The 19,643-nt window shown below is 54.5% G+C and overlaps 2 protein-coding genes across 9 annotated transcripts in view; one reads left to right on the forward strand and one right to left on the reverse strand.

Moving 5' to 3' along the window:
* Window positions 1-148: 148 nt before the first annotated feature.
* CIB1 (calcium and integrin binding 1) lies at window positions 149-3,385 on the forward strand. 2 transcript variants are annotated; one of them, XM_061179941.1, is made up of 7 exons: window positions 149-322; window positions 468-502; window positions 1,574-1,682; window positions 2,299-2,449; window positions 2,586-2,704; window positions 2,787-2,890; window positions 3,133-3,385. In XM_061179941.1, exons 1-7 carry the CDS (start codon window positions 272-274, stop codon window positions 3,152-3,154), a joined length of 591 nt encoding a protein of 196 aa, XP_061035924.1. In that variant the 5' UTR covers window positions 149-271; the 3' UTR covers window positions 3,155-3,385. The 2 variants fall into 2 exon arrangements, with proteins under 2 accessions (XP_061035924.1, XP_061035925.1); XM_061179942.1 differs by having other exon boundaries at window positions 157-322; window positions 2,802-2,890.
* Window positions 3,386-4,022: 637 nt separating this feature from the next.
* The window catches only part of SEMA4B (semaphorin 4B), a 101,626-nt gene continuing 86,005 nt past the window's right edge, over window positions 4,023-19,643 (reverse strand). For 6 of the 7 annotated variants that reach the window (XM_061179932.1, XM_061179931.1, XM_061179933.1 and 3 more), the window contains 13 exons: window positions 14,413-14,576; window positions 14,188-14,250; window positions 12,509-12,607; window positions 11,724-11,835; window positions 11,330-11,443; window positions 11,040-11,191; window positions 9,957-10,138; window positions 9,683-9,833; window positions 8,419-8,629; window positions 8,202-8,317; window positions 7,812-7,978; window positions 5,940-6,025; window positions 4,023-5,669 (listed from right to left, as the gene is read on the reverse strand). In XM_061179932.1, coding sequence (XP_061035915.1) covers window positions 4,930-5,669; window positions 5,940-6,025; window positions 7,812-7,978; window positions 8,202-8,317; window positions 8,419-8,629; window positions 9,683-9,833; window positions 9,957-10,138; window positions 11,040-11,191; window positions 11,330-11,443; window positions 11,724-11,835; window positions 12,509-12,607; window positions 14,188-14,250; window positions 14,413-14,576 — 2,357 coding nt within the window. In that variant the 3' untranslated portion in view covers window positions 4,023-4,929. Of the gene's footprint in view, window positions 5,670-5,939; window positions 6,026-7,811; window positions 7,979-8,201; window positions 8,318-8,418; window positions 8,630-9,682; window positions 9,834-9,956; window positions 10,139-11,039; window positions 11,192-11,329; window positions 11,444-11,723; window positions 11,836-12,508; window positions 12,608-14,187; window positions 14,251-14,412; window positions 14,577-19,643 lie in introns of those variants that run through there. The other variant, XM_061179936.1, reaches the window with a different exon arrangement.

A 19,643-nucleotide genomic window follows, 5' to 3' on the forward strand; every position in this document is an offset into this window, starting at 1 on the left:
GGCGGGGCCGTGCGGCCCGGGCTCCGCCCTGGAGCGTCCGGCCCCGCCGCGGGCCCCGCCTCCAGATCGCCGGGAACTGCCTAGAGCCGGGATCCAGCTGGCTGAACCGGGCGGGGAGCACCTGGGAACTTTAAGGAGGGGGCGGGCCTGGGGGCGGTGGCCCCAGGAGCGGTTGCCGCGGGGACTGGGCGGTGACGCGGCCCGAGGGCGGAAGTGAGAAAGTTGCCGGCGTCCCGAGACGAGTTGGCGGAGCTGTACGCGCGGCGCGGCAATGGGGGGCTCGGGCAGTCGCCTGTCCAAGGAGCTGCTGGTCGAGTACCAGGTGCGTGAGATGCCAGTCCCCAGGGAGATTGCGCGCGGCCCGGCGCTCAGGGGGGAGGGGGGTGTCCCCGAGCGGCGGCAGGGCGGCGGACGCGGCCTCTGGCCGCGGGCCGCCCGCTGACCCCCTGTCTTGTTTTGCCTTCCAGGACTTGACGTTCCTGACCAAACAGGAGATCCTCCTGTAAGTGCTGTCTCGAACCTCACCTCCGGGATCTTCTAGGGACGACTTCGGGGGTGGGGGGTGGGGGAGGCTCTGTCTTACAGGTGGGCAAACTGAGGGCCCGCCAGAGGGAGGGGCAGGGGCCTGCCTGCGGTCAGGAGCTGAGCCGGAACTGGAGTGCAGGGCCCCGGGCGCTAGGCTGTGCGCTCTTCCCGGCACGACCTCCCCGCTGGCGCCGGCGGCCGCAGCTGTGCACCATGGGGTCACCTCGCAGCTTCCAGATAAAGTTGGGCGCTCTTTGACCTCGCTCCACTGGCTTCTGCATAACCGAAGTTCCTGCTCCAGTCCGGCAGGGGCTGCTGTAGTTCTGGGCTGCTTTACCTACAGGCAAAGCCAGAGAAGCCTTGGGGAGCCTGGCTCCTCCTTTACCTGAATAATACAGTAACCGTTAACGCTTATTGAGCACTTACCGTGTGCCAGGCTGTGCTACGAGGTTGTCTACATTACCTAATTTAACCCTCACGACGGAGGTATGGGGACAATGAAACAGTTTGATAATTTGCCTAAGACTGAGTAGGAGGATTTGAACTGGGACTGGAACCCCCTTCCTAGCTGTGGGCAAGCTTTATGTGACCAGGGCACTTGAGTGAGAAGATTCCTGAGCTTCTCTGGGCAAAAATAATCCCAGTGGGAATGAGATGGTGCCTAAGGAGGAGCTAGTTCAGGGTAGCTGCTTTGAGGAGCAGCAGGAGATTCCTGAAATGAAATGAGAACGAGATTTCAGTTCAGCTCTTTTCATTTGTTCTTCAGGGCCAACTTCTGGCTCCTTCCCAGACCTCTCTATCCCTCGGGGGGTCTAGAACCAGGGCCCAGTGCCTGGGACACAGTGGGCCCACAGTCAATACCCATTGCAAGAATGGACTCCCAGCCTATACTATCTTGTGGTATATCTCCTCTTGGCTTATGCCTGAGACTCAGACATCCGTGTATGGGGCTTAGCTCCTCACCTGGTTTATAATGGGTAGCAAGGCAAGGAGTGGGGATGTAATACACTCAGGAAGGGACAACAACAAGTTCCCCTCCTTCTGCCAGAGCCCACAGGCGGTTTTGTGAGCTGCTTCCCCAGGAGCACCGGAGTGTGGAGGAGTCACTGCAGGCTCGAGTGTCCTTGGAGCAGATCCTCAGCCTTCCAGAGCTCAAGGTGCCAGCCCCCCAGCCTCCCTCTGCTACTCCTTTTGAGATCATGTGGTCACTGGTCCCCATTCTAGTCTTTTCCCTTTTTAGCCCTGATTTCCTGGGGGCTAGGGCTTTACCAAAATCATCCAAGGGAATTATATAGAAGGGTGTTTTGCAAACTGGGATTCTCAGACATATTCTTGGAGGTTCAAACAAGTTTTATCCTTTAAGAGGAGTTGAATTACCTTATTAAAACTTGAGAAACCCTATTCCAGAGGCTGACTGCTCTCCATAGGGCTGCTGTGAAAATTGCTATGCCAAGTGCCTGGCCTAGTGCCTGTAACACAGTAAGTGCTCAGTTAAATGTTTTGTGTTTTAAAATAACTAGCCTATCTTGTTCTCTTTGCTTAGGATGCCTTCCTCTTCCTTCTGTGCTCCCAGGCCTGCCTTTGGGTTAAGCTCTGACTCCTGGGAAGCCATCCCCAGCTGGGTTGTTGGTCCTCCTGACCTCCGTGCTGGCCCCAAAGCGCTGATTGTTCTCCCCTCTAGAGCCTGAACTGGTCCCTCCAGCTTCCCAGTGGGGTTTGAGTGTGTGACTTGGGCTGCATCCTGTGGCATTCATAGAAGGCTTTCTTGCCTAGGCCAACCCCTTCAAGGAGCGAATCTGCAGGGTCTTCTCCACTTCCCCAACCAGAGACAGCCTGAGCTTTGAGGACTTCCTGGACCTCCTCAGTGTATTCAGTGACACAGCCACCCCAGACATCAAGTCCCACTATGCCTTCCGCATCTTCGGTAAGAACCAGGGGCCGGGTGGAACACCACCCCTTCCAACATGGTCTTTGTGGGGGTACTGCTTGGGTGCTGGGGGTCAGGAGCTTGGAGCTCATCCTGACCACATCGTTTTTGGCTTCCTGTGTCTGCTTTCTAGATTTTGATGATGACGGAACCTTGAACAGAGAAGACCTGAGCCAGCTCGTGAACTGCCTCACGGGAGAGGGTGAGGACACACGGCTCAGTGCCTCAGAGATGAAGCAGCTCATTGACAATGTGAGCAACGGGGCCGGGCTCGGCTCGGCTGGGCTGGGCCGGGCCGGGGAGCAGGAGGGAAGGGTTGGGCTTTGGCCTGAAGCTTTCCCTTTCCCAGATCCTAGAAGAATCTGACATTGATAGGGATGGGACCATCAATCTTTCTGAATTCCAGCATGTCATCTCCCGCTCACCAGACTTTGCCAGGTATGACTGTGGTGCTCATTTGCTGCACTGAGTCTGCGACGTTATTATGGGAGGCGGTACCTGGGGTTAGAGAAAGCCTCCTGCTTCCTCTGAATGTATTAGAGTAGCTCTTCTTCTAGAGGGGACTCAGATATGGGACACAGCCCATTCCAAAGGGTCTTGGGGGAGAGGTAGGTAAGTTTGGGTTTAGTCCCTACCTTCCTCTGCCAGCAGAAAACCCAACGCACTCTTCTTTTGTTCAGCTCCTTTAAGATTGTCCTGTGACAGGAGCCACAGCGTGTGTCCCAGCACCCTGTCGAAGAAACTTTCCACTTTCCAAGGTTACCCCTGTGTTGCCAGGGCCGGCCAAGCTGGCCCAGCCTGGAGGTGGCACTGTGCAGTCTTGCCCGGGACAGGGGAGGGTCCTCCACATCAAGGCCTCTCCCCTTCTCACTGTCATTGTTATCACTGTTTTTGTGTTTCTACTAATCAATAATAAAGGTTTAGAAGTTTTGAGCCTTTGTGTGACACTAGAAACGCTGGCATGAGGAAGGAGTGGACTTGTAGGAGCCTTGGGTCACACTGGGAATAAGGCTCTAAAGAAGCGGACAGCAGGAAGTCAGGCTGTACCCCGCGCTTCCCACCCCTCTCTTGTGAGGGTGTGAGTATGAAGGGTAACGTGAGGGGTGGAACTCTTCTGTATCCTGATTGTGGTGGTGGTTACATGAATTTCTACATGTGTTAAAACTTGCAGAACTGTGTACTAAAAGAAAAAAGTTAGTTTTACTGTATGATCATTTTAAAGATAAAAATTCTTTTCAAGTTAAAACAAGAAAACTCAAGACCTTGTCCCCTGTGCCCCATCCCGGAACTGAACTGGGGATGCAAAGTAAAGGGACTGAAGTAAAGTGAACAAGTCCCCTCCCCCACCCATCAGTGTTTGGTTAAACTCCCCACTTTAAGAACCTGGCTCTGCTGGGAGGTGTGGTTGGCCAGGCTGGGCTGGCTCTGGCCCACTAGCACCTGAAAGAGGAGGCCTAGAACTTCCCAGAACTCAAAGAACTATACCAGCCTCAAAAAGCAACAGTCCTTTGCTTTTTGGAAGGGGCACGATTCAATTTCAATTCTTTAGATTTTATTAAAAAAAAAAAAAAAAAGTAAAGTGCATTTTATTAAAAAGAATACAAAACCCACATAAACTCAGGGCCCCTGTGCTGGGCAGTATCAACATACCGTAGAGTGGAGGCTGCAAGGTGTAGGGGTGAACTGGGGACTGGTTTTGAAGAGGAGGCTAGGGCAGGTGTGGGGAAAAGGGACACAGGTTTGCAGGCTGGGATGGAGGAAGGCAGGCAACAGTCTTCCTGGAATTCTGAGGGAAGGTGTACATTGTCATATACTCTCTCCTGGGCTCACGCTGCCCTCTGTCTCTCTCATGTGGCCGCAGCCTGATACAGGCCGGAAAGGTCCAGGAGGTGGGTCTGAGCCCAGGGCCTCGTGAGGGCTGTGGTGCCAGCGTGGCCCTCCGGTCCCTGAGGTGACAGAACGATGGCTGCAACAACTTGGCCAGCTGGCGAGGCTGGACCCACTGGAGCCCGAGCTGGCCCCTGGCTCTGCCGTGAGAAGGGGCAGCCTGTGGCAGTAGGATAAGGCGGAAGGTGGAAGAGGCCAGTTGGTGTGGGATGTCCAACTCTGTCTCCAACAACCACTTTGGATGAGCCCTCCCAGTCCGGAGGCTGGGCTGGCCTGGCCGTGTGCATGGCGTTCTGTGTTCTCTCACTGTTTTCTCTTGTTTCACATTTTCAACTGTTTTGAAACAAAGGGCTCAGTTTACATAAGGAGCACTGTTCTGCCCACTCGGGCAGGCCCCGATCTTCAGCCAGGCCCTGTGGGGCTGTGGCCATCTGGGGTGGAGGGGCCTTGCCTCTCGACAGCAGGCAAGCTGGCTCCATCGCTCCCGAGGGCTGGGCACCGCGGCTGTGTTCCACGAGGAGCAGAGGTCCAGCAGACCCTCTCTGAGCACTCCTGGCCCCTAGAGGGAGGCTGCCTCCAGAAGTCTGCTCTCACACCACGGAGTCCCGGATTTCAGAGCCCAGGCGGACCCGGGGCCGGGGACACACCGGGGACACCTCCACGAAGCTGTCCTGGATACTGAGCGGCCTCTTCTCTGACTCTGTGAAGACCCGGGGCCCTGGTGAGCTGTCCGACAGAGCCTGGTAGCCTCGGTGGTCGAGTGGGGTGCTAGGGGGGCCCACGCCATTGAGCGGCCGGGTCTCAGGTGGCAGTACCACTGGGCGGGTCTTGGGGTGCACGCTGGCACACTCCCCCTGCTTCAAGAAGACTTTCATGCCACCCCGGTGCCGGTAGAGGAAGAATAAAATGAAGAGCACCATGGCGAACACGAACAGCGCACACATCACTAGGAACTCGGTCCAGTAGGACTTGTCTGCACCCCAGCTGGCCTTGCCCCCGGCTGGCGCGCTCACCCGAGACGTGTTGATGATGACGGGCACGCTGCCACTCCGGTCTGCTCGGTCTGCCACTGCGTCCACCACCTTTGGGCAGTAGCTGGCCTCCAGCTGCCGGAAGCCCTCCTCCAGCGACCAGCACTGGAACTCTCCCAGCTCCTGCTGGCTGCCCACCAGCAGCAGGTCCCCGGTGGACAGCACGCGGCAGGAGGCCGAGGCATTAATGGGGACCCCGTTGTGCAGCCAGAGCCGGGTTGCCAAGTTGGAGAGGAGGGGGCAGGCCAAGGTGTTCACTGTGTGGGGCTGGAACTGGACTGGCTCACAATGCTTCTCGCCTGCAGGCAAAAGAGGCACAGTCCCGGGTAAAGGGGCTGGCGTCCACGGTAGCCCCAGGCTCACCCACCTCCCTCTGGGCTATGGTCCTCATGCTGTAACAGCAACTCTGGGGACTTCGGGGACTGGGGGTCTCACTTGCCAGGGTCCTGCTTGCAGGGCCAAAGGGGTGAGGAAGTGAGGAAAGGCATTTACACACAGCAGTGGCTGCAGGAGCCTTCTAGGCACGCTTGACCCCCACCTCTCCTCCACCCTCTGACGGGGCACCTTACCTCTTGGTATAGAAGTCCGGCCCTTGGACGAGGAAGTGTTGCAGAGTTCCCTGGCATTGGCCCCCTCGATGTCCTGGATCCATGGCCTGAGGACCAAAGAGAGTCTGGGATGGGCCAGGAACCCCCGCAAGACCGCATCTGCCCACCCTCCGTGCAGCATACACCCTTACGCAGCCCTGCAGATGTGGGCCTGGGGAAGGGCTCGGGGACCACCAGGCCCAAAGCGGGGGTGAAAGGCAGGTGGCTTCCCTGGGTGGATTCCCCACCCCGCAGGGTTTGGGCCGGCATCTCCTCTGTCTACACAGTATTTACTTCAGTTAAAAGTTACTGTAGGGGGCTTTCCTGGTGGTGCAGTGGTTGAGAATCTGCCTGCCAATGCAGGGGACATGGGTTCGAGCCCTGGTCTGGGAAGATCCCACATGCCGCAGAGCAAGTAGGCCCGTGAGCCACAACTACTGAGCCTGCGCGTCTGGAGCCTTTGCTCTGCAACAAGAGAGGCCGCGATAGTGAGAGGCCCGCGCACCGCGATGAAGAGTGGCCTCCGCTCGCCGCAACTAGAGAAAGCCCTCGCAGAGGAACAAAGACCCAACACAGGCAAAAATAAAATAAATTAAAAAAAAAAAAAAAAAAAGTTACCGTAGGGACTTCCCTGGTGGGCCAGTGGTAAAGAATCCACCTTCCAACGCAGGGGATGTGAGTTCGATCCCTGGTCGGGGAACTAAGATCCCACATGCCATGCGGCAACTAAGCCCACACGCTCTATGAGCCTGCATGCCACAACTAGAGAAAAGCCCATGTGCCGCAACGAAAGATCCTGTGTACTGCAACTGAGACCCAGTGTAGCCACCCAGTGCAGCCAAATAAATAAATATTAAAAAAAAAAAAAGGTACTGTAATACTTCCCTGAATTACAAAAGCAGTGAGTTGAGCTCTTAGAAAAAGTCTGGAAGGACAGCTGGATCTGTATGTATGTACCTGTCTCTTTTAAAGCAATGCACATGCACTGATTTGTTTTTAGAAAACCGGAAAAAACCAAGCACAAAGGCTAAAAACATTACAAAAGTCACAATCAACCATCCAGCGAGAATGGCAGGCAGCATTTTTTTGAGTGTGCCTTCAGGTGTACACATGTGTACGCATACATGGTGTTTTGAAATATAAAACTGGAACCAGGTATCCCCTTGAGTGAAGTATGTACACTACAAATAGGACAGATCCCATATTTACTTAAAATATGTGTATTTTTGTTTATTTTACACATATGTAGAAAAATCTGGGGGGATATATATTAAAATCTCACTGTAAGTCTCTCTAGGTGGTAGGATTAGGGTAGTTTTTATTTTATTTATCTATTTTTTTCTATATGAAAATTTTAAATCTAAATAAGTGACTTTGAAAACAGTTTTTAATGGGTTGGTTTGTTTGTTTTTGGCCGCACCACTTGCAGGACCTGAGTTCCCCAATCAGGGATCGAACCTGTGACCACTGCAGTGGAAGCGCAGAGTCCTAACTACTGGACCGCCAGGGAATTCCCTTAATGGGTTTGTTAACGGACTGTTACGTAGCCGTTATTTTTTGTTCCTTAACTACATTCACGTGCCGGTCAACATTCTCCTGCAAAGCTTTTCATAGCTCTGACATTTCATACTTTACCAAATCTTGTCTCTGCTTTACAGATGGGTAAGGCAAACATAATTTATCGTTTGAACTGTAACACTTAATGAGAGTCAGAAGGGGAGCTGATTAATAATTATTCCCAGACAGTAGACACAAATGAGGCTGTGTGGTGATTCCACAGAGGGCCTAGGGAAGGCACTCGGAGGCCTAGTGCATAGGGATGGATGAGTGGGTGGGGCCTTCAGGAGCTCTCACCTGGAGGCCACCGCAGGCCGGTAGAGGCTGACGTGCTTGCAGCTGGAGCCGCTCCAAGCGCAGTAGGGGTCCCGGGCCAGGAGGCAGTCCCCACAGCTCTGGTACAGGCTGCAGTTGGCCACGGGCACCTGGACCACACCCGAGTGTGAGGCACCATACAGCAGTCCCTGCACAGGCACGGGGGATGAGAAGCAGGCGCGGGCAGCCAGGGCCACCACCCAGAGCTGCACCCGGCTCGAGTGCACACAAAAGCCACCCACAGGGGGCCTCCTCTCATGCTCCCGGGCCCCCACATTCTGACAGCTTATGCCAGGAGCCTGGATCTCTCCATCCGGCTGGGGCGGGGGTCAGGCACCCCAAGCATGCTGCCCGGACTCCTCCTCTGCTCACCCTGTCGGCATCCAGGAGCAGGTTCTGCACGGGCTGTCCTGATGAGAAGATCTGGAGCTCCTCGATGATATGCACCCCGGGGCCCACGCTCACCGCCTTGTGCAGCCAGCCGTCACCTGCAACATGGACAGCACTCAGGCCCTGTGCAGAGCCTGAGGCCCACGTCCCAATAGCTATGCCCCGTTGACTCCGAGCCTGCCCTGCTGTGGGCACTCACTAGTGCCTAGGAAGAGGACGTCGTAGGTGCGCTGCAGGCCAGGGACGCGGTGGACAGCCACACGCTGGTAGCGGGCCTGGGGCTGCAGGAGTAACAGGCGGCTGCGGACCTGCCCGTCCATCAGGAAGTGGTCCTTGAGGAAGTTCAGCACACGGTCGGGGAGCTGCAGGGACGAGCTGATCTTCCTTTCCCGGGCGCTGTTGGTGATGCACTGAAGGAGAAGGCGGTGGCTTGAGGCGAGTGGCACTTAGGGCAGGAAGCAGGATGTGGGTCCTGCAAATCCCACTGGGACTGCCGGCCCTGTCTCCCCAGTGAACAGCAGGGGTACCTGCCCCGCCCTTGGAAGCCACAGCACAGCACTCCAGTTCTGCGAAGCCAGCGCACTGATCTACAGGCCTAAGGGCAAAGCCCAGGGTGTGGGGCGCCCAAGGGCCCCGGCTGCCAGGGTCTACCCCTCTCTGCCCACCAACCATCCCTCCTTCCTGCCCACCCTTCCCCCACCCCCTTCCGCAAGCCTCAAGAAGCATGACCACACTTCCTGCTCCTGTAGCATCCTTTCGCCAGTGCTCTCAGGACGCCCTGGCTGACCAAGGCTTCCTAGTGTAGGGGCATGAGGGTGCCTGCAGTTAGTTTCCCTTATTGCCAGGGGCGCTTCCTGATTCTCTCTGCCCCAGGTCATTCTCTGTAAAAGCCCCAGGAATTAATACCCTGGAGTGACCCTCAACTGCACAGGAGTTGGTGACAAACACCCCAGTGGGACAATGCTGAGATGTGCTCCACGCAGCCTCCCAGGGCCCCAGGGAACGAGCTCCAGGTGCCCACAGCAGTAGCAGCTCAGTGACACACACTTTCTTAGCTCCACTCCCTCCTCCCACAATCCTGTTCCCTCCTGCTTCTTCCTGGGATCACCTCTCCTAAAAACTGCTGGCACTCACATCCTTGTCTCAAGGTCTGCTTTGTGGGGAGCCCATGAGGCTGGAAGGAAAGAAGAAAGGACTATTTCCCCATGGCCTGTCACTCAATCAATAAATAAGGAGCTCACAGTAGAGTTGGGGAGAGGCACGTGCAGTCAGCGTCCTGATGGGGGACACCCCTGCCCAGCCTAAAGCAGGTTTGAAGCCACCCCGACATTCATGGTCACATCTAACTCAGAAAGACAAGCAGGCCTGGGCTTTGTCCCCACTTTCAAGGTGAGAAAACAGAGAAAGCAAGTGATCCCAGCACGGTTGGGGACCCATCCTCCCAGCACGGGGGCAGCACTCACCGCGCCGGGCCGGGGCGAGGGCACCGGGTGGGTCACGGTGTACCACTGCTGCGTCTCGCGGTTCACCTCCTTGTAGAGGCCATTGAAGGCCCTCTGCACATCCCTCATGGTGAAGACACAGATGGCAGAGCCTTCTGTGGTCCCCCTGTGCCTACCAAGGAAGTGGCCAGATTAGCCCAGGAGCCCTGGGGCTCACAATGAGGCCAGCGGGGCCCAATCCCGGCCCCAACTTGTCCCCCCCACCCTGTTCCCAGCTAGGTCCTGGGGGCCCCACCACTGGGATGTGAAGACCCCGTAGAAGAGGGTGTCACGCCATTCCTGGGGGCTGGGGCTCAGCGTGAAGACGTCTTGCAGTACGTTGAACGGGAAGCCATCGTCAGGCCGCAAGCACAGCAGCTGGGCCTTCAGGAAGGACGTCCAGCGCTGCTGCAGGACCCGCTCGCCTCCCTCATCACCCTGGGAGAGGGAGAGAGGGCCTGGGCTTAGGCACGAGCAGGGGTGGGACACTTGGTGCTCCTCGCTGCCCCCTTCCCAGTGGTGGCTGAGACAGACGCCAGGAAGAGCCAGACAGACTCAAAGCCAGGCCTGAGTCCATTTCAAATCAAGAAGACTTGAGGTGGCAGCCTTCAGGTCCCCTCACTGGGAGGCTAGCTAAGTAAATGACAGCACTTTCCTTACTGTGGGACACCAGGGAAAAGGACAAAGGGGAGTCTATCTACAAACGTGGAAAGATGTCACGATTCACCGCTGAGCAAAAAGGGAAGCTAAAGAATCACATTACAGTATAACTCTTGTTTGTACATGGTTTTAAATAATATAAATACGTATGTATTTACACACGTGCCAAAAAAAAAAATTAGCAAGGAACACTCTAGCTTGTTAACAGTGGTCACTTCTTGTGGTAGGACGGTGGGATTATAACACCAATAGTTGACAACTAGTGGTTGCTCATCACATCTCTAAAAGCCCTACACAGATCGTAACAACACTGAGGGAGTTTTGTTATGATTCCCACTGAACAGAGATGGAAACGAGCAGATTTCTCAGTAAGGAAACTGCCCAAGATCACACAACCTGCAGGGTTTGAACCCAGGCAGCCTGGATCTAGAGTCTACGCTCTTAATCACGATACCACGGTGCCTCTTATCTTGTAAGTGATTTTCGTGTGTACTTTTTCTACATTTTCATGTTTTTTAAAATAAGGAAAAACAGAGACATTTTAACTGAAAAGGAGAGAGAGAAAAGCCAGTAGCCAAGCCATTCCTCCTGGAGGACAGGAGAAGGCCACAGGTGCGGGGCCTTCTGGGTCTATACCCGAGGAGCCTTTGGGGTCTCTGGGATGGCCCGGCCTGCTCACCTTGCAGACACGGGCAATGCGGGACACGATGGTGTTCTCAAAGAACTCAAATTCCTGGCCAGTCTCGCTGAAGAAGAAGTAGATCTTGTCATCGTCCCCTTGCAGGCTGCCCAGGCTCTCGGGAATGTAGGCTGAGGCCACAAACGCTGGGTCTGTGGGGGCCAGTGGGGAGCGCAGTCAGCCCAGGGATCCCAGACAGGCAAGGCTCTGTTCTCAGGCCCTGCTGGGAGGACAGGGCCCCCTTCCTGGGGCCCCGTGACAGCCCACTGGGAGGGGCGAGAGGACTTCACCTTGTAGCCAGTTGAGGGAGCTCTCAGTCTTGGTGGGGCGGAGGCTTTGGCTACGTGAGATGGCCGGGTCATTCCCCTGGAAGCTGCTGACTGTTCCAGTGTACAGCTCGCCATCTGCCAAGAGGACATTCCCATGGGAATGAGCCCTCAGCACAGCCCCTTCCCGCTCAGGGCCTGGAGTGACACGAGTGCTGCCCTTCTTGTTTGAGGAGGACAGAGGAGGGAGTAGGAACTAAGAAAAACCAACCCGAGGGCAGCCCAGGGTCGCCGCACCCCCTGGGAATCGGTGTGGCATGAGCCACCAGCTCAGACCTGGGGCCCACCCTGCTCCCCTGCCCGCCCTCACATGGAGCCTCAATGAGCCCATCCTGCCCCCCTGCCCCCCAACACTCACCCACCACCAGGGCCGTGGACTTGAAATTGGGGTCAAAGGGACAACGGCCCTTGCCATCTTCCAGGAGGATGTTCCCCACCACGTCCTGTGCCAGAGTGAAGTTCTCCATGTTCTGCAGGGGGTAGATGGGAGAGCTCAGGGGCACGCCAGGGAGTGAGCGGGCTCGGCGGGAGAACAGGGAGGTGTGCTGGAGAGAAGGGAGGGGTCTGACGGGCCGTCCTTCTCATCCCGGCACCTCGGGCACAGTCCCAGCACCGTCTCACCAGGACCTGACGCGGTGGGCACTGTTGCCCCACGTAGCAGAGAGGAGAGGAGGCTTAGAAAGGCAATGTGAGCCAGGAAACGGCAGCGACATGATTTAAACTCAGGTATGTCTGACTCCAAAGCTGGTTGCTCCAAAGCCTCAAAATGCCACCCTTTATGAAGGCGTGCGTAGGGCAGAAACGTAAGGGTATGCGTGTGTTGAGGAGGGTGGACGAGATGGGCTGGCAGGAATTGAGTGAGGGCGGGGGAAAGAGCTGGAGGAAGCAAGAGGGCGTGATTGTGGGTCAGCCAGGATTTTTGTGCCTGGGGAATCCCACCCCCCGCTGCCCCCTGCAGGGCAACCTGGCCATCAGGGCTGGGGCTGGGCCTCAGGGCTCTCGGGGCCCACTGCTGTCAAGAAGCCTCCCCCTGGGCCCTGCCCTTTACCAGGGGTCAGTGCTAGAGACCAGCTCCCTGGGGCACAAAAACAGGCAGTTCCCAGGCCAGCCGCAGGCGAGTCCGGGGTGAGGAGGGGCACTCACAATGTAGGTGCACACGGGGCTGAAGGCCGCAGTGCCACAGGTGAACAGGTGGCTGCTGTTGAGTGGCAGGAGGATCTTGATGTAGTTTTGACAGTCCCGCTGGAGGAGGGAGGAGGATGTCAGGCCCAAGCATGCCACCAGGGGGCACAGCCGAGCCCTCCCCACGGGACGCAAGGCCAGCCCTGGGGGTGAGGCCTCTGCTCCCCAGTACTCAAATCCTGGAGTAAACGAGGAGCCTCGTGGGGCAGAGCAGATGGAGGACCGCGGAGCGTGTGTGCAGGAGGGGGACCTTGGGCCTCAGGTAGTTCCGTGATTGGAAAACTTCTCTTCAGTCTGGGGTGAAGGCACAGAATCCCTCCCTTTTGAGCTGTCTCGGCCCCACCTGGTGAGGCAGCTACGCCCAGAGCAGGAGGAAACACGCAGCCCTGAACCCTGGGCCCCAGACTTGCGGATTGCCTCCACAAGCGTGTCTAACAGGCATCTCCTACTGAGCTTCTGATTGTTCCCCCAAAACTCTCTCCTCCGGCATCTGCCCCCTTGCACTGACGGCTACTCCACCTTCTCAGTTCCTTAGGCCCCGAGCCTCACAGCCAGCTTCGCCTCTCCTCTGATACCCGCCACCCCAGGTCTTCCATCAGGAAATCCTGGTGGCCCCATCTTCAAAATACATCCGGGATCCGACCATTCCTCACTCCCTTTATTGGTCCAACCCTGGTCCGGGCACCATCACCTCTTGCCCCTCACTGGTCTCCCTCCCTCTGTCCTCGCCCCAACGAGGCCGCTCTCCACCACGGCGGCCAGAGGGACCTTTTGCAAACGCACGCCAGGCCACGTCACTGCCCTGCTCAGCCAGCCAGTGGTTCCCCACATACCTCACTCAGAGTGAAATCTATAGTCCTGTTCCTCCTCCATGTCAACTCCCTCACCTCATTTGAGCCAAGTAATCTTGGCTCAAATGTCACTTTTTAAATGAAGTGTAACCTGACCACCTTTTAAACCTCACCTTCTTTTTCACAATGATATAATAACCAGTGTCTAAAAGCACCTGGGCACAGAGCAAGTGCTTAATACATTTCTGCTGAATAAAAGAAATCAGGGGTGGCCAGGACTTGAACCTGTGTCTTGACCCCAAGTCCCGTGCTCTTCTGCCTTCACCTTAACTGCCCTCTGCTGCACTCAGGACCAGGAAGGCCTCTGGGAATGGTGGGGAGTCCTCCCAGAGAACCCCAGGCTGGACTGGCTCCCACCCAGTGGTCTGGCCAAAACCAAGCCATGATTATGTCAGACCTGCTACATCAGGCACCACCCTCACAAGGACAGACTCCCACCCCCACCCAATCACTGCTCATGCTGGAAGCTGATGTTTATTTGGCACTTATTATGTGCCAGGTGCCGTATATCTATTAGCTCATTGAATCCTCACGGTAAGTCCAGTGAGACAGGCATCATTATCCCCATTTTACCAAGGCTCAGAGAGGCAAATCTACTTACTTGTCCAATGTCACAGACATAGTAAGTATAGGGCTGAGACTCAAACCCAGGTCTGGCCATCTCAGAAGCCTATGCCCTTTCTACCACAGCTCGCTGCATCTGCTCCCACCTCCTGCCTCCATCCCGGGCCCAGATCTACCACCCTCCATCCCTCCTTCAGCCCAGGTCACCTCCAGGTGCTAGCTCACCTGTGGGTCCTTGCCCTTGAAGCTGCACTGCTGTTTCCTCTCTGCATCTGCGCTCCACAGCAGCTGGGGAATTAGAAAGGGGAAGGTAAGTGTGCAAGTGGGAACAAAGGATATGTCCCTCTTTTCCTTTCCCCTCTCCCGTTTGCATCATCCTCGGACCCAGAAGTTCCATCTTCCCCACTGGCATCCTCCACCCAGGCTAGCCATCCCCGGGCATCATCTTACCTCCTGGTACCCCCCGCCTGGCAGGAAGCTGCCGCTGCTGTTGAGCGCAAAGAGGGCCTCTCGAGCACCCACGTATAGAGTCCTGCCATCCCTGCTCAGCAGGAGGGCTGTGTAGTTGGAGATGTGATCCACTTCAAATCTGAGAAGTGACTGCTTTTCAGAGCCTGGAGAGAGGACGATCGATGGACATTACCTCCTGGGGGCCCCCCCCCACAAGAACCCTCCTATACCAACCTCTAGAATGCGCCGATCTGATTGAAGGTAGATCAGCAAAGCAGTGGGTGGCATGGGGCTGGGGACAAGGCGATCGGATTTAAGGGGAGCAGCATTCCCAGACCCTCAAACATTATGTATGAGACAAAGGCACAATGATGAACGTAAAAGAACTTCAATTATAGCACCATTCACGTTAATGAAAAATTGAAACAACCTAAATGTCCAACCACAGGGGACTGGGTGAAAATAAACCCAAGTACTTCCTTTGCTGGAATACTATGCAGCTGGTAAAATGCTGTTGTATTAGAAACTCCAGACCAACAAGCAAACAGAGTTACGTAAAAAACCATGGTCAAAATATGAAGCGAACTAAAATATAAAGTGATGGATTTTGAGCACCTGACGGAATATAAGAAAGGAAAGTATATTTAACATTCTCCTTTGAGTGGCGTTAGACCCAAAGAGAAGGACTTGTAAGCACAGCCCGCTCCTGTGGGCTGCAGTGAACATGATTTACAGAGGAATAAAAACATGGGGCGCTGGTCTTCAACTATACTGCCTCGCAGTCACTCATGGAAGATTTATGGTTATTAAACAGAATGTAAATGTTACACTGAATGTACAGCAGACAGGCATTGTGATGCTGGGGGCCAGAGGAGTCAAGGATAAAGTCGAGTCTCCATATCTTCCTCTGAGAGCAATGAGGGCCACAAGAGACTGTCCGTGGTTAGTGGAACAAGACACTGAGGCTTAAGTATATTATTTTATTTTTCCACCCCTCCCCCTGCCCTGCCCCCTGCACGTGGGATCTTAGTTCCCTGACCAGGGATTGAACCTGCGCCCCCTGCAGTGGAAGCTCGGAGTCTCAACCACTGGACCACCAGGGAAGTCCTTAAGTATCTTATTTTAAATTGCAAAGGTAACCAAATATAGTGGCAGAAAATGTTTGGAGGAAGTGGGGAAGGGTGATGGAACTGATGGAAAGCTTTATTTTTCTCAGCAGCAAGTCAGTAAGTCAGATAAGCCAAGAAATCGTGGGATAAGCATTTTACTTAAGTGGAGGAAACCACTGTATAACAAGAAGTCTAAATGATTAAAATTGCCCCTTTTACCCAGGCCTGGGGCTGGGGAAGACTGAGGCAGTTACTGCTTTTCACAATAAGTCCTTCTATGCTTAAAAAAAAAATTATGTGCATGTATCTTTGATATAAATTTCAAGTATCTTTCATTAAATGAAGGTTATAAAACAGTATGCATAGTTAGATTCTATTTGTTTGTGGGAAAAATATAAACATAGAAAAAAATCCAGAAGGATGAATCACAAAATGCTGGAAAGCGGTATCCCTGGTGGAATTATAGGTAATTTTTTTTCCCTTTGCACTTGTTATCATTTTTGGATTCTACAGGTTATACTTGTGCAATGCTAAAGAAATAAATTAGAGAGAAGAAAAGGAAGAAGAAGAAAAAAATAAACACACGCATCTATCCACCACCTGATACCATCTGTGCTTTCAGTGACTAATGGATTTGGAGAGAAATTATTTTAAAAATTCAAAGCAGCTGATAAGAAAAGAAAAACAAGCAAAAAGCAGCCACCCTACCCAACCCCAGGCATCTCCTAACTGACCGGTGGATTGCAACCACGCAGACAAATAGTTTCATGAAGCTGAGGAAGCAAAAAATGCAACATGCCAACAAAGCAGTTGAGAAGACAGCTTCATGTGTGTTTACATGGTGAGTGTTTTTACATACCCCCAGCCTGGTTCCACAAAGGGCAAGGAAACACAAAGAAAAGAAGGTAGTAAAATATAAACACTAAAATCAGGAGTGGAGGAAAAAACACATCTGAAGAAAACATCTAAACCAGAAACGAAGGACAGGTTTCACATAAGCAGATCATAAGGTCCTCACACAGCTACCAGAGATGGGCTCCACATTTAGTGCTGAGCCTCCCAGTGGTCAAAGAGAAAACGGAAATCAAGTTACCTTGTCCTCATTATTCAAGAGGAAGAACACATACCAGGCTTTCTGGAGAAGCCAAGCTTTTTACCTGGCTGCTAATGGTGAAGGAAGCCCTTCGGTAGGACTTCCTAGCACATATACTGGGACATCCCACCAGCAAACAGGAATGACGGAGTTTCCAAGGCTGTTCACTTCCTGATGAGGGAGGGTAGTATCACAAGGTACCAGTGCAGGAATCTACAGGGAATTTGCAACTAAGTGGCTTGTCACTCTAGAACCAGAGCCAAAACAGGGACTGCTCTGGGAGTTCACAGGGCAAAGTCCAGCGCCTAACGTCCGGAACCTGAACTCTGTTACTGAAACCACACAGGGCAGCTGTGGTCTGGAGAAGTTAAGGCCTCTCTTTGAACACTTAAGTCCAGAATCACACTAGACTCCAGGTCTTTGGCCTCAAATTCCCAACTCCTCACCACTTCCTATCAGCACTCTATATACTGGGAGGCCCAAGGAAAGTTTCCAGCACTAACCCCCTACTTTTCCCAACCAGAAAATTTCCCAACATGTAATTGGGGCCCAATTATGTTGCTTGTACTTTGTGCTGATGAGCTGGTCAGCCTTCTGGAACAAGCAACCTGACCATTTTGCATTCTGGTCCGGTTAAGAACCGCCCCCCCCAAAAGAGACCCCTCCCGTTGGCCACCACAGGAAGGTGTTGGGTAAACATGTTGCAGATATTAACTCCCTGGGTGCCCACGATGATCCTGTGAGGTAGGAACTGCTGCTATCTCCAGGTTACAAATGAAGAAATTGAAGCTCAAAGTCATTAAGCAACTTACACAAAGCCCCACAGCAAAACAGAAGCTGTGATAGAAGGCCGGCTCAGGTCTCCTCCCTGGACTCCTGGTCTGCAAACTGCAGGATGCAGCAAAAGCACCTGGAAGATCTAAACTCTAGATCCACGACCTGCCCCTGGAGACTCTGACGCTGCTGGCTTGGGATGGGGCCTGAGAACATGCAATTTTATGAGCTCCCAGGGGATTCTGAAGTTGGAGGCCCAAGGAGCACACTTTGAGAAGCACCGTGTAGGTAGGTCCTTTGTAGGGCAGTGTGGACGTCATCTCACCGAACTGTAGTTTTCTCATATGCATCATGGGGATAATGAAAATAAAACCCACAGCAGGCTCACAAGGAGTCAGTTAGACCAGGGCAAACGGCTACCGCAGTCCCTCCTCATCTTTTGCAGCCCTCCAGGCTCCTGACAGCAAGGGCTGGCTCACATATGCCCATGCTTATCTGCCTACAGAGGAGGGGCATTTCTACCCAGGCGGGTCCCGTAAGTCTGGGCAGGAGGCTGCTCTTGGAATCTGTCCAGATACCGAAATGCCAAAGGTCAGAGATAAGCTTCAGTCCAGGTGGCAGCTCAGACTCACTCAGGCCTGGGGGGGTGGGGAGACTTGCCAAGGGTCATGCAGACATAGCACAGCCAGGTTGGAGGGCCAGCCAGGGCGCCAGCTGCCCAGCCCTGGTCCAGCCCAGCCCTCCAAAGAAGCCAGCTGCTCAAGAGGCCCCCATACCTCCTCCAGTCACACTGGGAGTCCAGTCAATGAAACGGCCAAGGAACAGAAAATGCCTGGGAGAAACGGGCGAGGGGCCCCTCACACCACGCACTCCCATTCTGGGGGCGCTGCCTCTCCACCCCTCTGCCCTGAGTCTCTCAGACTCAAAGCCATGGTGTCCCGAAGGCCTGGCCCTCCGCAATCCCTCTTGCCCTGTGGACTTCACCAGGGCCAGTCAGTGGGGCTGGCTTACCAACTGGGAGTCTCAGTGCGACAGAGATTAGAAGCACAGACTCACAGTCACAGTCAGAGACCTGGGTTCAAATCCTGCCTCTGTCACTTACTGTCCGTTTGGTACCAGGACAAGCCACTTAACACCTTGGAGCCTCACTTTCCTTATCTGTAAAATGAGGATAATACCACCTCGCCTCATAGGATTGTTACAAAAAGAAATGAGATTATATATGTAAATAATAACATACATAATAATAACCCACATTTACTGGGAGCTTTACTCAAAACAACTTCGCACACACGTTATCCCAGTGTTGGCACAGTGTCTGGCACACGATCAACACTCGAGTGGATCAAAAACAAAATCAAAAAGCCCTGCAGGAAAATCCAGCCCAGCGAGAGCTGCCAGAGAAACAGGGTTGCTTTGAAGAGCTGGGCCTCCCTGGTCCTCGTGGCTAACAAACTCATCCTGGGCCATTCTAACCTAGGCCTGCGTCTGGTCACATGAGGGGCTCACGGCCAAGCAGAGAGCAACAGCTCAGACACGGGCCGGTGTCACGGGCCCATGCGGTGTGTGAGAGCTTGTCCCTGCTCGGCAGTGTTCTGAGTGGGGTTCCTGCCTCAGCTCGCCCGTGTGTGTGTTTGTGTGTGTGTACACCCTACCACAGGGCTTGTCCACGCTTGTGTGTTCGCTCTGGGGTGCTATCTGCAGAGGTGACTAAAAGGAAGTGTTTGTGCACTCAGCTCCATGAGTGCTGGCCCACCTCGGGGTCAGTCTTAGTGTCTACCCTGCTCTCTGTGTGGAAAGAGAGTGCCTTGTGTGGTCTCCTGGGCTACCTGTGCTGCTCAGACATCCTCCACACCCTCTACCCAGAGGGTTAGTCCAGTGCAGAGAAAGCCGGGCTGCCTGAAGCTGTGGTCAGTTCTCCCAGGTGGGATGAAACCGTCCCATCTAGCCTGGGCAGGCCTGCCTGAGACAGTGGCTTCTCCAGGGCTCCAAGAAGGCAGGATGGCGGCTGGCCTGGGGCTGTCCCACCTTGAGTCCTCCCCACCCTCGGCCTCGCCCTCGGAGAGGGTCAGAGCTACCTGCAGAGCCCCACTCCCATACCCTCAGGGCCTGGCCTCTCAGCAGGAAGTGATGCGGGAACAACTCAGCCCCCAGCCTCATCTAGAGTTTCTCCCCTGGCCTGTGACTCAGCCGGAAGCTTGGAGCTCCCTGGGGTGAGACGGGAACAGGGCTCAGCACCATCCCCACCCCGGGCA

This window comes from Eubalaena glacialis, chromosome 2, assembly GCF_028564815.1.
Source record: "Eubalaena glacialis isolate mEubGla1 chromosome 2, mEubGla1.1.hap2.+ XY, whole genome shotgun sequence".
Taxonomy (NCBI): domain Eukaryota; kingdom Metazoa; phylum Chordata; class Mammalia; order Artiodactyla; family Balaenidae; genus Eubalaena; species Eubalaena glacialis.

Coding starts and splice junctions, on each gene's coding strand:
- CIB1 (XM_061179941.1), top strand. CDS start 272: ATGGGGGGCTCGGGCAGTCGCCTGTCCAAGGAGCTGCTGGTCGAGTAC. Junction 503..1,573: donor ACCAAACAGGAGATCCTCCT/GTAAGTGCTGTC, acceptor TCCTTCTGCCAG/AGCCCACAGGCGGTTTTGTG. Junction 2,891..3,132: donor CGCTCACCAGACTTTGCCAG/GTATGACTGTGG, acceptor TCTTTTGTTCAG/CTCCTTTAAGATTGTCCTGT.